The sequence below is a fragment of the Melospiza georgiana genome, chromosome 6 (assembly GCF_028018845.1).
Source record: "Melospiza georgiana isolate bMelGeo1 chromosome 6, bMelGeo1.pri, whole genome shotgun sequence".
NCBI classification, from domain to species: domain Eukaryota; kingdom Metazoa; phylum Chordata; class Aves; order Passeriformes; family Passerellidae; genus Melospiza; species Melospiza georgiana.
Window position 1 is genome coordinate 25,513,737 of NC_080435.1, and position 14,841 is coordinate 25,528,577.

A 14,841-nucleotide genomic window follows, 5' to 3' on the forward strand; every position below is an offset into this window, starting at 1 on the left:
CAGACTAGAGAAGGAGAAGAAAAAAGGATATAATGGGAGTATTTTCAAATGAGTTCTGCAGTGAGGACTGCTTCAAATTATGTCCTTGTTAAATCAGTAATACATAGACAGCCACTTCTGTTAGGGATGGGCAGCTGTCTTCAGTGAATCCCTGTGCAGAATCTGCCTGACTCAGTCCTTATGGAGTTCCTGTTCCAAGAAATACATAAATGCCTCTGAAAGTCCTCTCAAGCAAATTGCAAAATTAATGAAATAAAACCTGAGAAACTTTTTTTCCTCTGTGCTTTCTATTTGTGCAGATAGCGCACTAAGAAAAATATATGATGGTGTGTCTGCTCAGGGATTGTAATTAGTTGTTCAGGTTAATAAGTACATGAATAGGAAACATACTGACAAAACAGAATTCCTGTGTCTAAGAGGAAATTATATGACTCGGTTATTTCAAGATTGGAGGAAAGGTTAAAAATTCCAGTTTGTATTACATTTTCTAATAGTAAAAGTTCAGGCCATTCAGATGGGATAAATGTAAAATTAGTAGAGCTTTTGTGCAAAATTGAATCACTGGTTTGTAGTTTATCAACATCTGTAGAGGTCCATCTATACAGAGGGCTATCTGTTATTCCAATGAAGAAGCACGAAGTAATTAGAGGTGTTTGCTTGGTGTGCATGTGGACTCAGCCTCACAGAAGGGCAAAGTGTCTGTGCCCTTACACTACTGTCTGAGACTGCAGGAGCTGTGCCCTGTTCTACCTGTGAGGAGAGAGGAATTCACTTTGCACTGTTATACATTGAATTTTCACCTTTCTATGCATTTCACACCAAGAAAATGCTTACTAAAAATTAATCAGGATTTTCCATAGTGTCACTTGATCATAAGAAAATCTGTGAGCAATCTGTCTTTATTTAAGCCTGGTTAGCAGAAGTAAATTGGCAAATTCATTACAGCAATGCCTTTTTACCACAATTACACTTTGACTCATAGGTTGTCTTTTCTTCAGAGCAGCAGGTGCTGCAGGTGTTCCAAATGAATTGGTTGAGGTTTGTTTTCTGAAGAAACACCATCACATTGTGCATTACTTTTCATACATGTTCGTTTTTCAGTTCAGACCGGTGGATCTTCAAGTAGAGAAACATAAAATACCATTGTTAATATTGCGAAGATGAACGAATTTGGTTTCAAAATCTAGAAAGAAATAAAAAGATACTTCTTCCAAGTCTAACAAAAACACATGAGGGCTATTTTGGGGAGAGCTAGAGTGCATTAAAGACTTAAGAGAGAGGATTCCAGAGTGGGAGGGACCAGCCCAACTCTGCTGCCACCACTGCCAGCCCTCTCAGTTTTCATCTCAGCAAAGTTGGATGGATTATTTGAGTTGATTCTTGTTTTTGCATGTCATGTGTTTCCAACATTGGAGCTCCTTTGTGCTGTACGCAGACTTTGGCGTATCATGAAACAGCAGTGTGTTTCTGTCAGACTGCCTGAAATGCACAGGAGAAGGTATGAGCACCAGTTTAAAAGTAGTTACTCCTAATGACTTCTGCTAATTAATTTCTGACAGTTACACCGGGCAGGGTAAGATCCCATGACTAACAGGAAAGCATTTACCAGAATGCACAGGGAAGTACAAAGGCCTTTGCCAGCTGTGTGTCTGCACCCCCGAGCTTTGTGCTTCACTAGGTGTAGTAAAATTCTGTCTCTGAGTGAAGCAGTGTGGGCAGGAGGGTGGCTAAAGGCTGGATTTGCATCTAACCATGGAGTAGGGAATGGGGAGGCTGGATAACAGCAGATGGAAGGATGCCAGAGTGGGTGGGGGAATGTGTGCAATGGAGAGTCAGGAGCCACAGGGCAGCATTGAAAAGCAAGGCTGTGCTTTTAGCAGTTTAAAGTTTGTACAGTACTTTCCATGGCAAGTATTTACAGTGTATAATTGGAGAAAAACTTCCCGTTAAGTGTCTCAGCACTTAGTTCTCTACTAAAGTGCAGATTTTTCCAGTAGCACAGGTATCAGGAGGGTTCAACCTCTAAACCCAGTTCAGACTAAGGGTAAGAGCACAGTGCAGCTATTTATATTTGCACTGTTTCTCAGGGGCATTCCCTGCCAAAGAACAGATTGATCTTTCTGTTTATTTTACTGCATTCTTAAAAGGACATTTTTGACTTACTTAGATAAGCAAATACCGAGACATGGCATCATTCAAAAAGAATGTAAAGATGTGTGTTTTACTTGATGTGTAACCAGGACAGGAATGGACCTTAGTGATTTCTCTCAAGAAAATTGTAATAAAAGTGAAAAACATTATTTAAAAATAATCAACAGTGCTTTATAAAAATTACATTTGGGGTAATAAACTTTCTGTAATTTTACAACTCTAAACAAGTAAATAATGCAATAATAATAAAATGCTGTTAATACTTTGCTTCTATTCAAAGTTAATTTAATTACACAGAGAGCTATTGTGTTTTCATAATAGAATTGCACTGTTTAAATCTGTCTGTGGTTTGTGTTCAAAGCACACAAAAGCAAGACAAAAGGGTGGTAAGATACTGACTAACAGAATTAGATACTGAGAAAGCCATTAATCATTGCAATAGCAGCACCTGATCTCAAAGCCATCACTGCTGCAACATGCAGGAAAACAATGAGCACCCAGATGTTGTACAGCTGAAATCAGGGTGTGGGTCAGAACTGATGTCTGGGAAGCCCTCGCTGTCTCATTAGCTGTAACTGCAGTTACTGGTACCAATTTACCTTGTCTGCACTGTGAGATTAAGGATTTGGCTCACTGCATTTGTTTTAGTTCAGTGTACATGGAATAATTTGAGTTTGTATTTAAAAAATATCCAAGTAAGGGGCAGCACATTTGTTCTGAATGCCCAGTCATCTATGCTGTGAATGTTTTCTCTCTTTGGGATCAAAATAAATAAGACTACTATTAACAGTTGTACTTCACCGGTTCATAAAGGGTAATCTGTTTAAACTTGTTTAGACTGTATTTTTTCTAATGGAAATCATGAGGAATACTGTTTAACTCTTATCAGAAACTGTAATTATTACTGCTTAAAAATCAGTATGGCCCACATAAAAGTTGGTACTGTAGAGTAGAGGCCAACCTGCTCTACAGAATAGAGGTTGGTTTAAACTCTATCTTGACTGAAAATCCATGTATCACTCAGAAGAGCTTTTCAGCAGCTTACACCAGGAACCACACTGTTTCTTTTGAATTAGCCTTTACTTTTAAATCTGCATTAGCCTTTGCATCATCGCTAACAACATTGTTTTTCCCGTGATGCCACTGGCAGGGCCTAAGCAGCACTGAGACTACTTTACTCATCCCTGAACATCAAGTGGTAAGCAGTGAGAGTATTCATGCTTCCTTGCATGAATTTGTGTGGCGTCTTCTATTACAATATGCCAAAACGTCCCTCACCAGAAAATTTTCCAGTTTCAAGGATGCCATCCTTCTAAAACGAATTTCTTCTAGCTAATAAAAATGAACATTTTGCATTTATTCCTAGAGATGACTTAAGAGATAAATTCAAATAAATCAAAAGCTTAATAGACAAATTTGGAAAGTTGAGGTTGGTGGAGAAAACTGGAAAGTTTGCTTTTTTATCATTGTTTTGGTTTGATGGGATATAGGATGTATTCTGACTCTGGTGTTATTAACAAATGTGGGTTTCCTTTTTACCATGATGGCCTGAGGGTTCTGTGAGTCAGCATGATACTTTAACATGTCTTAAAGAGCAAGAAACAAACACTGACATCATTTGAAATATGTTGCCTCTCTTTTTTTATTGTAGTAAATAATAAGAACAGGCTCAGGGTAGCCACTTGCTGAAATTCACAGATGAGATAACTATATAAATTCTCAAATGTATCAGAAAACTTTAAAGAATCATTATTGTTTTATGTAGAAAAAGTACAAAAAGTCGTTCAGAATAACTGAAGAAGTACATGCTGAGGTGTATTAAAACTGTCTGCTTGCATACTTTGGGCTCTGGTGTCTTCCATTAACATGTACGCTCCCCTCGCTTACTTTTTATTTTTCTTGGTTCTGGTCTTGTTTAATGTATTCGTTTATCCCGAGAGGCTTTTCATGTGCATTTATATTTCAGTGCAAATATCTTGGTGTCTTAAACTGCTTTGAAATGCATGTTTTCAAGCTTTTAGATTTTAATGGGGTTCAGAATTGAAACATGAGTGAAGGTGAAAAAAGCAGCTTGCAAGTTTTAGCTACAAGAAATACATGGGATTTTGTTCCTTTGAATGGGAAAGGTTGTAGATTTGTATGCAACCTTGCAGCCTGCATGAAGTGTAACTGGAAATTGGGATGGGTGGTGTTAAGAGTGCTGTTAATACACATCTTTAAAGAGAGTGAGCTCTTCAGTTCCATGGAATCCTTCGAGGAAGAAGAATGATGAGAACTTCGTGGAAAGGGTCTCTGGTAAAGTGGGAACTGAGTGCATGAAGCAGAAATATGCCATGTGGATTTTCACCTGTATGTTTGTGTGTGTTCTGTAAATGTATTTACAGGAACATTTTACTTTTGGAAATACATTTATATAATTTAGATATGTATTTATAAAGTTATGTTTAAGTTTGTATATATGTATAAATATATATATTCATATTTTGTGTAGCAGCACTTAAAGCCATGTGATTTTCCTGTATGTATGTTTTAATTCAGTGAAAAAGAGGACTATAGAAATATTCCATGCAAATTGGGGATCTAAGTGAAAGTGATAACTTTGTTTTTAAGCCATTGAATGTTTCCTACCCTTTCAGTTATATTTTTCTTATATTTTGATTCAGTTTTCAAACCTTATGTTTTTGTCCATTTTTCTACTCTGAAAGTTTTTATGCTGTAGATTGCTAGTTCATAAATTACCTAGTTGTGTTTTAATGTAGCTCTTCGGGGTTTTTACAGTGTCTGTTTTACATCTAACTTGCTGTGTGATTATCAAAGGTATGCAGTTAATAAAATAAATATTTTGTTTGCAGACTGTATCTTATAAGCCAGCAAAATGTTATAAATCAGTTTAATGTTGTAGTTTCAGATAGTTTTTTTGCCTGGTAGTGTACAACTATGATAATGTAATTCCTTGATGTGCTGATGGGGGATCATGAAAGCCGTTCCATGGTATTAATGTAACATCTAGTCTTTCTTGTTAGTCACAGCCAGAGGTGCTGCCCTGTGCTGTAATTAGTGAAGCTAATGACTTCCTCCATCTCTGCTTGGTATTGGTTACTGCTTTGGTACTGAAAATGCTGCTGTAAATCACCTTCCCACAGAAAAGATAAAAGCTGCAAAAGCAGAAGTGGAAGCGTGCTCAGGTCTGAGCCTGCAGGCCCCGTTCTGTGGGGTTGGACACTTGGGAAACCGTGAGGTGCAAGGCACTGAATTTGGAAAGGGTTTTTCTGAACACAGGGAACTTGCACTTTCCTGACTGAATAATAATCTGGAAAGTATTGCTCTTTTCAAGACAAGTTTTCCTGTCTGTGAGGTGTGGACGTAGAGAGGGCTGGGATATTTAGTAGCAGAGTGTATGTTGGAAGCTCCATGCCAAGGTGAGAGCTGTGCTAAGTGAGCTGAAAGGATTCATTTCCTGTTGGATGGATAACCAGAAATGGAAATACCTCAGAGTCCCATAAAAACATAGGGGATGAAATCATTAAGGTCTAATCTGCAGAGCATATTTGTGTTTTGGGTAGTGTGATACCACTAACCCACACGGGGCAGCTGCCCACAGTGCCCACTGTCAGAGTGCCAGGGGGCAGTGAGGCCACAGGGACATTTAGCAGGGTGCCCGTGGCTCAGCCCCAGCCCACAGCTATTCCTCTGTGCCAGGGCTGGTGCTTGTGCCTCTTCCAGCAGCTGCTTTTCCTCTCCAGCTCCTGGGCCTGAGTGTTTGCCTTGGCCCTGGAGAAGTGTCTCAGGGGCACCTGTGGAGCCAAGGACTCCTCAGCAGCATGCAGCAGTGCTGAATGGTGAGTTTAGGTACATCTCTGTGTGTGGGGCTGCCAGGCAGCATTTACACACCTTGCCCAACCAGTGTGGGCAGAACAGACCCTGGGCTCTGGCAGCCTTGCTTCATCCTGAGCTGGGCTTTATTTCTCTCTGAATGGCCAGTTTGGGTGTATCTGTGTGTGTGGGGCTGCCAGGCAGCATTTATACACTGTGCCCAACCAGAACAGACCCTGGGCTCTGACAGCCTTGCTTCATCCTCAGCTGGGCTTTGTTTCCTTGCTGACATCTTGGTGTCTTATAGGAATGTGTCCCCTGTTGACAGAGTGACCAAACTATCCTTTGTCTCCTCAAAAAGGAAATAAGCCCAGAAGTTTCTCTCCTCAACTAGGTGAAAAGACATCTCATAGGACCTGGGGGACTTCACCTCAAACTCAAGGATAGCCAGTTGGACAGCAGCCAAAAAGTCTCACCTGAGCAATTTACCAGAAAAAGAAGAGAACAAAGAAACTAATGGCTTTTGTGAGGTGTTTTACCAGGGGCAGGAAGGCCTCTTGCACCTGGCTCAGTTTTTCTCTGTAAAAAGTTTGTTGGTTTGCCTTTTATTAAAATCTTTTTGTTTCCAGCACTACTATATAAGCCATCTTGCTGATTTTATGCCTTCAGACGTAGCTGAGCTATCTTGGGTGTGAACTAGATTTCCAAGAGCTTATGAGACCTGGCTCAAGGAGACCCCTATTTCAGTCTCTCCTGTCACCTGTCCTGTTGAGTCAGGGTTTCCTGCTGCAGGGCTTTGGATTGTGTCTGAGGTGAGGATTACAAGCCCAGGTACTTGGAGGGTTGTTTGGTTGGACATGGTCCAGTACCTCAGCCTCTGCTGGGTGTCTAGAGAGAAATCATCAAATATAGAATAACTAGAACTATTGGTATAATACCATATGAATCGTGTTAGTTTGCACTTATGCCACGTGAAAAGAAAATTTATGATAGACCATGGATGTTATGGTCTATCATGAAGATGATAGGGCTATCATCTTCAGGACAGACCATTACAGCATTCAGTTAGCACATCTGTCCACAAGCTGAGTGGTCACAGTTCTTAGAGACATAACTAGACTAAGGAGTCTGGAAAGCTGTTACAGGATAGCAGGAGGGCATTATTTGTGTTTTGAACAGGTGGGGTTTGTAACTTGCTTTGTAGTTGATGGATTTATTCGACGTTTTGAACGCCCTGGTAAATGCTGAATGTTTGCAGTAATGGGATTGCATAGAATCCTGCAGTGAACATGGATTGGAAGGGAGCTCTGCAGTGCTGGCTTCAGACATAGATCAGGTTGCACAGTCAGTGCAGATCAGTCCTGGCCTAGCTTAATCAGCTGTTTTATCTCTGAGGATGGAGTCTCTCTGGACATTCTGTTGTACCCATTCCCACTCAACCACAGCCTCTCATCCAGGAGGAATTTCTCCTGTTGAGACTTGTGGTTGTTGCTTCTTGAGTTTTCACCATATGCCTCAGGGCTCCATCTCTTCTGTAGTTCTCATTGGGTGTAACTTAATTACTAAAAAGCTTCAGCTTGCTATCTGTACTGTGTTGGGAAGTTTTAATTTGGTTCCTTGTATTGCAGGAGGAAGATATTTGAGAATATTTTTTGTGATGAGGTGTGCTTTCATTTAATAACTACAGGTTCTCAAGGATCACTAACTGCATTTATGCAGTTCTGGAAAGAGCTGTTAAGAAATAAGATGTACAAATGTTTAATGATTCACTGATAGAATCAATGCAAATTACAAACTTTATATACATTAAACTTGTAGGCACACATGTATGCATAAACCTTCATGAATGTGCAAGACTGATCTTGTTCGCCTTGTGAAATCCAAATGGAGCAAAATGCAAAGGAATAATTTATGGGTTTAATAAGCAGGCCTGTCACTGTCCACAATTAATGTCTCAAAGGATGATCTCCAGAAGGAGAAAGAAGTGATAAGTATTCCCCTTCTAGTAGCAGATCTGACAATGACTACTGCATCTTCTTAAATTGATAGTCAGACCTTTAATTACTGAGGATTCTGACACATCTTGGAAAACAACCAAATTTTGATATCAGTAAAGATAAAATACTTCTTCAATTGTATTGAATAATTTAATTATAACCATGCAACCCAAACAATTTGGGGTGCTCCTTCGGCAGGAGATTTTTTTTTTGAAGTAAGTATTGCTTATTGTTTGATTTCTTCTTTGTGTATATGAATTTAGTGCGCTAGAACAATTTCTGTGCTTGTGAAGTCATTCTTTTTTTAATCAATGATTGGGGCAATTGCTAACATTTGAAGTTGTTAGAATGCACTTTGGGGTTTATTTACTGTAATGCTGTAATTACAGTACTGTTGATTCTATACAGATGTTAGCATGGTTCTATGCACTGTTTTAACTTGATTAACTTAGTATCTGAACTTGCAGTTTGCATGTAGTCACAATTATATTTGCAAAGAAAGACCTAAACCTGTAAGTACAAAATAGCCTGGAAAAATGCTTTTTCTTTTCTGCTCCTGGATTCCATAATTTTTGTGAACCATTTAATCATGAAAGATGAGGTACTGCATTTGGAAGCAAAAGCATTTCTGAGGTAGATGTCCTGATTTCAGCCATACAAAGTATTCTAATTGATCTGCTGTAAATATTTCTCAAGAAGATAAACAACAAAAAAACCTTTACAGAATTGCTGAAGAGGAAAGGCAAAGAACGGATGCTAGCATTTTCAGAAAGTAATTTCTTTTAGCTTTTTTTGTGCTGCATTGATTTGCAGCAGTGTTTTGTAGCTCCCTAAGGGCTAGGATAGGAGCACAGGAGTTCCTGATAATGCCTGGCTGCTTCAAGTGTCTAATTGCAGCAGTTACCATTGTGTCTAATGAAGATGCATAAAGTTGTGCAACACTATGGAACAATAGGATTGTCAATTATTTTTATTTCATTTCAGCCTATTTAAAGATAAACACATGAATTATGTGGATATTATTACTTGTAATTTTGTCAGCTCTGGAATTACATGGTTGCCATTTGTCATTTTATGTCCCAGTGGGTCCAGCCAAACACGAGCATTACAGAAACATGCATGCACTATGCATGAGCCAGTGGTTTGGTAGCTTTGCTCTACACTCAAAACCACTTGCTTACTGCTCTTTTTTAAATCTGCTGAAGTGTCAGAGCCCAGGAAATTCCTCTGGCTGCCCTGGAGGACTCGAGCCCTGCCCAGGGGGCTCAGAGACCTTGGCACAGAGCCCAAGACCCCCCTGTGCCTTTGATTTAGCCCTTGGAAAAAACAATTACCAACCTTATATGAAAAATTACAAGCCATGGAAGTTTAAGTATAATGGTAGTGAATTTATCACAGGGTGAAAAATAGATTTTTTGGGGTTTTAGAATGGGGGTTCAGGGGCAAGATGGAGGAATTTGGGCATGTCCAGCCTTTCTCCTTCTTCTTCTTGGCCTCCATCTTCTGCTGTGATGGTGGCACTTTTGGGTTGGTTAGAGCAGAAGCTCACTGTCTAACACAGGTGATAGGTATTGGGAAGTAACTGTAAACATTGTCTATGTAGTTTTTATTATAAAAAGTTTTATTATATTTATTATTTATTATATACTACCCTGGGGCAGGCAGAGTGCTCTGGGCTGTCTTGCTGAGCAGACCTCAGCAGGCCAGAGAAAGAATTTTATAGATAAGGAAGAATAAACAACCTTGAGACTGAGAAATGAAGAGCTCTGACTCCTTCTTCAACAGCTGGGCTGGGAAAAGAGACTTTCTAACCCATCTCGGGGTCACTGTGAGCAGCAGCAGTGCCCAGACTGGAGTATGCAAATGATAGCAAGTAGTAGTATAGAAATCATTGTCTTAAAACATTTTTGCTGTCCAAACAGATTCCAGCCCAGCTCTGCCTTTAATAAAAAAGACGTGATAGTCATGTTATTTGTGGGTGCCTGTGTTTTTCTGATGTTTGGAGGCTTTTCCTAGCTTTAAAGGACATGGGTTTCTTGCTCACTGTAGTTGGGGTGTGTGTGCTTGAAGCAGTTGGCTCTTGGGGAGGAACAGTGGGCCTGCTAACTGCTTGTTGGTTATTCCAGCAGAGTGGAAGGAAGTATAATCTGTTCCTGAAGCGGCGTCTCAGGGTAAAGCAGTGATCAGCGCTGTTGCCAGTGGCTTGTGTGCTGCAGTAATAACCTGCTTCATTCACTGTGTGCTGCCTCTGTTAACTGCGAGCAACGGCCGCAGCTGCAGATAAACACTCTGTGCTCTCTCAGGGAGCACATGCATCCTTGCATGGCGTGAGAGGGAAAAGACACAGACATGATGCTCTGCTTTGTTCCTACTCTAATGAAATAAAATAAAACCGCAGTTCAGCCCTGTACAAATACACTTTCACTGGTAGGTGTGGTTGAAAAAGTAAAAGTAACTTTCCTCTGCGCAGAGTTACATTTAAACTAGGATTTTCTCTTTGCTGTGTCTTGTATGTGATTTGATGGAGATGAATATTGATATGACAATAAACAATATTGCCTAATGAGTTAACTTCCCTAGGAGAGTGGGGTTACAGTCTTTTATTTGCCTAACATTTATTACTGTGGCCTAATAGTGAAAAAGGTGGATGTTGTTACTAAGACATTCTGGCATGCTGGTAAATTAAAATATGATCTTTAATAGATGAATTGGAGTACTACTTACCCTGTTATGTTGATATCTTTTATTAGGTGTATTTTTTTCCCATGAAAGTAAATACTCAGTGTTGAAACATCACCCCTGTATTTTTGTGAGCTATTTTTATGTGTTGTCATTGCTGGGACATATGTCTCTGTGGTGGTTGATTTAGTGAATGTTGTTATGTAGAGGAAAATGCATGAATTTGCATTTTGCTACCTGCTTCAAGTATTCACAAGTATTGCTACACTAACATATATATATTTATTTTTCCTGTGTCAGTTATTTACATGTAATGCTTGCGGACATATGTGGTTTATTTTGAAATTAATCTAGATGTAGCCCTTGTTAAAACTTGCCCAGATGTATCTTCAGCTGTAAAGAAACTGAAGAACTGTGGCAATGTGGGGGAACTTCTTTGCCTTCTGTGATATTTTAGAGAAACAGCAGTGCTTGTTTTTTTTTAATTCATATGCCTGTATCTTCTGCAGATTGATAAAAGACATCAAAGCAAAGATTCTATTTTCTTCAGGGATGGTGTCAGGAGAATTGATTTCGTTCTCTCCTATGTGGATGATCTTAATAAGGAATGGGAAAAGAAGTTGGTAAGTTTGTCTTTTTGAAGTCCTCTTAGTTTTTATTTATAATAAGATGAATATCAGTTACTTACCCTGTTGGATCACTAGACTCATCTGGAATAGAACTTACCTAAAAAAATCACATACAGCTATGTGAAAAGCAATCCCATGTATGAACATTTCTGTGTAATTTACTGTTGTTTGTCAGGATCCAGTTATATTAGATTCTTGTGTCTATTCAGTTGATCACTCTTCATTACTTAGGCTGAGCAATATATTATACAATGGAGCAAAGTAATCTCAATTATTTTGCTTCTTCATTTAACAGTCTAGCTAATACTATGGAGAAATATTTGTGAATACTTACACCTGTAAATACTTCCAAATGAAGGAGGATTATTCTTCTAAATAAGCAGAGGTCATCCAAACAGTATTTAACAATGACTAATTTTTCATACCCTTTGATTGTAGTTAGAGGAGAAATAGATTCTTAGCTCCAAGACTCAATGCAGTTTTTCTTTAATACTTTTGAGACTCTTTTCTTAAAATATACTCTGAGTAACACAAACACAGCATGTCCTCCTGGAGCTTTTCCCTGTGTTTGACCTACAGTAGGTCAAACATCTACATATGTGTGTTCATTCTTCTAGAAGAATATTTAAATATATAAATATCTTAATAGTAAATAATATTTCATTTAAATATTGTTAAATAATATTTAAATAAAATATAATTTACTATTAAAATATTAGTATTTATAAAATATTTTAACAGTTATTAAAATATTTAATAAATTTTAATATTTTAATAAATATTGAAATATTTATATTTATTTAAATATAAAGAATATAAGTGGCTTTGATAAGAGCTCTCCTATGTAACAGAGCACAAAAACAAACTTTCTCTAAAGTGCCAGTTAGTGATTATTCTTGAATTTGCCAGCAAGACCCTGAATGGTAATAATAGGTTAGATGGAATCAGTTAATGACACCTGTTTGTTCCATGCTCACATGACACATGAGGTCTCACTTGGCTAACATAAATTCAAGCTGTATAAAAAAATCTAGTGTAATGAGAGGCGGTCAAGACAACAAATTTTGAATAAAGCACAATATTTTTTTTAAAATGAGGATTTAAATTTGTTTTTTCTCTGTATTTGCTACCTTCTTTCAGAGTCAGGAGAGGTTACAGTTACAAACTAGTCTCTCCAAAATATAATTCCAAAGTTTATTCATGATCAAAAAAATTTAAAAAGGAGAGAGACACTAAAAAATTTCATTCTCAAGTAATCATATTTTACTGAAAGATAAGGGTATCTGAAAAAAAAACTAATTACACCAATGCTTATGACGAAATCATTATCAAAACTGTTAGTCTTTGAAACAAAGAACAGCTACAGTCTTTATCTTGTCATATTGAAGTATTTCATAATTAAAAATTCAAATTTCCTTTGGAAAAAACTGCAAGATTAGGCTGTTAAAAAGATTGCATATTGTTTTCATTCCTTAATGAAAACAGTATTTTCATCATAAAGAACTTCTGCTGCCTGTCCTTGCATCCAAATATAATCTAGCATAGAACCCAGCCCCTCTATCCTACTCTTATTACCTTAAAAGATCCAAAAAATTGTCCTGTCTCTGTTGGATGCTTTTCCCAGATTAAGCATCTCAGAGAGCTTTGCTCAGCTAGCCACATTCCAAAGATTTTCTTGGGAGCCCAGGTTATTTGATAGCTGTGATACCATAGGTTTATATACAAGCATACTTTTTCAAACTCATCTTTACTCTTTGTTAGGCTGTACTCCTAGCTAGATGCTTTCTTCTCCGCTGAAGCAAAACGCATTTCAAACGTAAGGAAGAGGAGGCCACTCAGTGTAGAGAGAAGAAAGATACCCAAGAAAAATTTGTCAAAGCAACTCTTAAACTTTTCCATTAGTCATACTTGAATTATTTAAGATGAGGGAAGAAAAGAGTACTGTTTAGGTTATGTTCAGGTGGGAAGGAAAATGAGTCAGATGGTCAGAGCCCATGTCCATGGGTGTCATTATTGAAGGATTCTCGTGGGAAGAAGCCCAAGAGTTAGTAGCTAATATTGTCCTTCCTCTTTGGCATAAAAATGCACTTCCTAGGAGGATATCTCTGCCTTTCAAAAGGCATAAACATCCACATTAAGTCTTGGGATATTTAATTCTGCGTATATCTGTTCCTTGCAAAAGAGTTTGTGGCCTCATGGAGGAAAGTCAGTGGCCCTGTAGATAAACTCTGTGGTCACTGGACAAACTGTCATGGAGATACCAATTATATGCCCCACAATTCTGTTCAATTATGCAATTACTATGTCCATAAATTAGTGCAGACTTCTTAGCATACAAATACTGTGCTGTTGTCTTTGTGGTAACAAGATTTAAATCTTGATGAAGTCCAGCCTCTGGAATTTGTCTAACATACACTGTATTTGCTATTTTACAGTTAACATAGAAAGAAATGTTTCTTTTATGGTAGTACAATGATGAAGTAAAATGGAACAGCTGAGAATAGAAGTGTTTATATGAGGAGAATAACAGCTGTGACAAAGGCTTTTGTTTCCTAGTCTCAAGGAAACAGCTTTATCTGCATTTCTAAGAATGGGATACATAACTTCTTTGTGTGTTTCAGCATATCCCTGATACAGATGTAAGAGTCAAGTCTGTTCATTTTCATATCCCTGATACAGATGTAAGAGTCAAGTCTGTTCATTTTCATATCCCTGATACAGATGTAAGAGTCAAGTCTGTTCATTTTCTCCCTTAGTTTCATGCAGAACAACTTTTAACTTCTTTGATATTCCCAGATGCATTCCAGCTTCAATTGGAATGCTGTTTTGAGCTTGCCTTCAGCTGATTTGAACTTGCCTTCTATAAGCTACATGAACAAACCTAAGCCACAAAGGCCTCTGAACAAAAACTAGGATTACGATTTTTTTGAGACAATATTATTCCTTAAAGCCTCCAGCACACATTGAAATATTTCACCACCATATGAAATGTGTGTGAACATGAAAAAATAAACTGTGCCCTCTCCTGAGGTACAGCGAGGAGGGCCAGGCATTCACAGAGTTAAAGAATCACAGAATATGCTGTCAGAAGGGAGCCACCAGGAGCTGGACCTGCATTGTTATCACAATTGGGTTTATAGAAGTTATCTCTCTTCCCTAGCTGCCTGATTATGCAGTATTGCATTTGCTTTGAGCATAATAGTGCTGCTGGACTTTGGATCTTGCCTTGTTAATCTTAGTGGGATGGTTCATTACAGCCCAGCACATGCTGGATGATAAAGTGAGTCTGTGCTTATCCCAACTTATGTCAGATATCCACATAATATGGTGGATGTGATGACTTACAGAGCTTTCCTCATGCCTCTTTGGCTGCAGATTGGCATCTACAGCAAAGTCAGAAATCTACAGCAGAGTCAGAAATACATGCACCAAGGATAATTTATCAGGTTTGGGGCAGTAAGCTAAAAATTCTATGTATGGATTAAAACCAATCAGCTCTGGTCCAAGGATACATTTTGTCAATTTTAAGCCTTTGATGATGACATGAAGAAATCCAGCATTTGACAAGAAAA

General features: G+C 38.3%; 1 protein-coding gene across 4 annotated transcripts in view; it reads left to right on the plus strand.

Moving 5' to 3' along the window:
• Positions 1-14,841, plus strand: part of ANO5 (anoctamin 5) — a 59,515-nt gene that overhangs the window by 14,530 nt on the left and 30,144 nt on the right. For 2 of the 4 annotated variants that reach the window (XM_058025602.1, XM_058025603.1), the window contains one exon: positions 11,150-11,263. In XM_058025602.1, the coding sequence (XP_057881585.1) occupies positions 11,150-11,263 (114 nt within the window). Of the gene's footprint in view, positions 1-3,301; positions 3,350-10,087; positions 10,133-11,149; positions 11,264-14,841 lie in introns of all 4 variants that reach the window. The other 2 variants (XM_058025600.1, XM_058025601.1) reach the window with 2 other exon arrangements.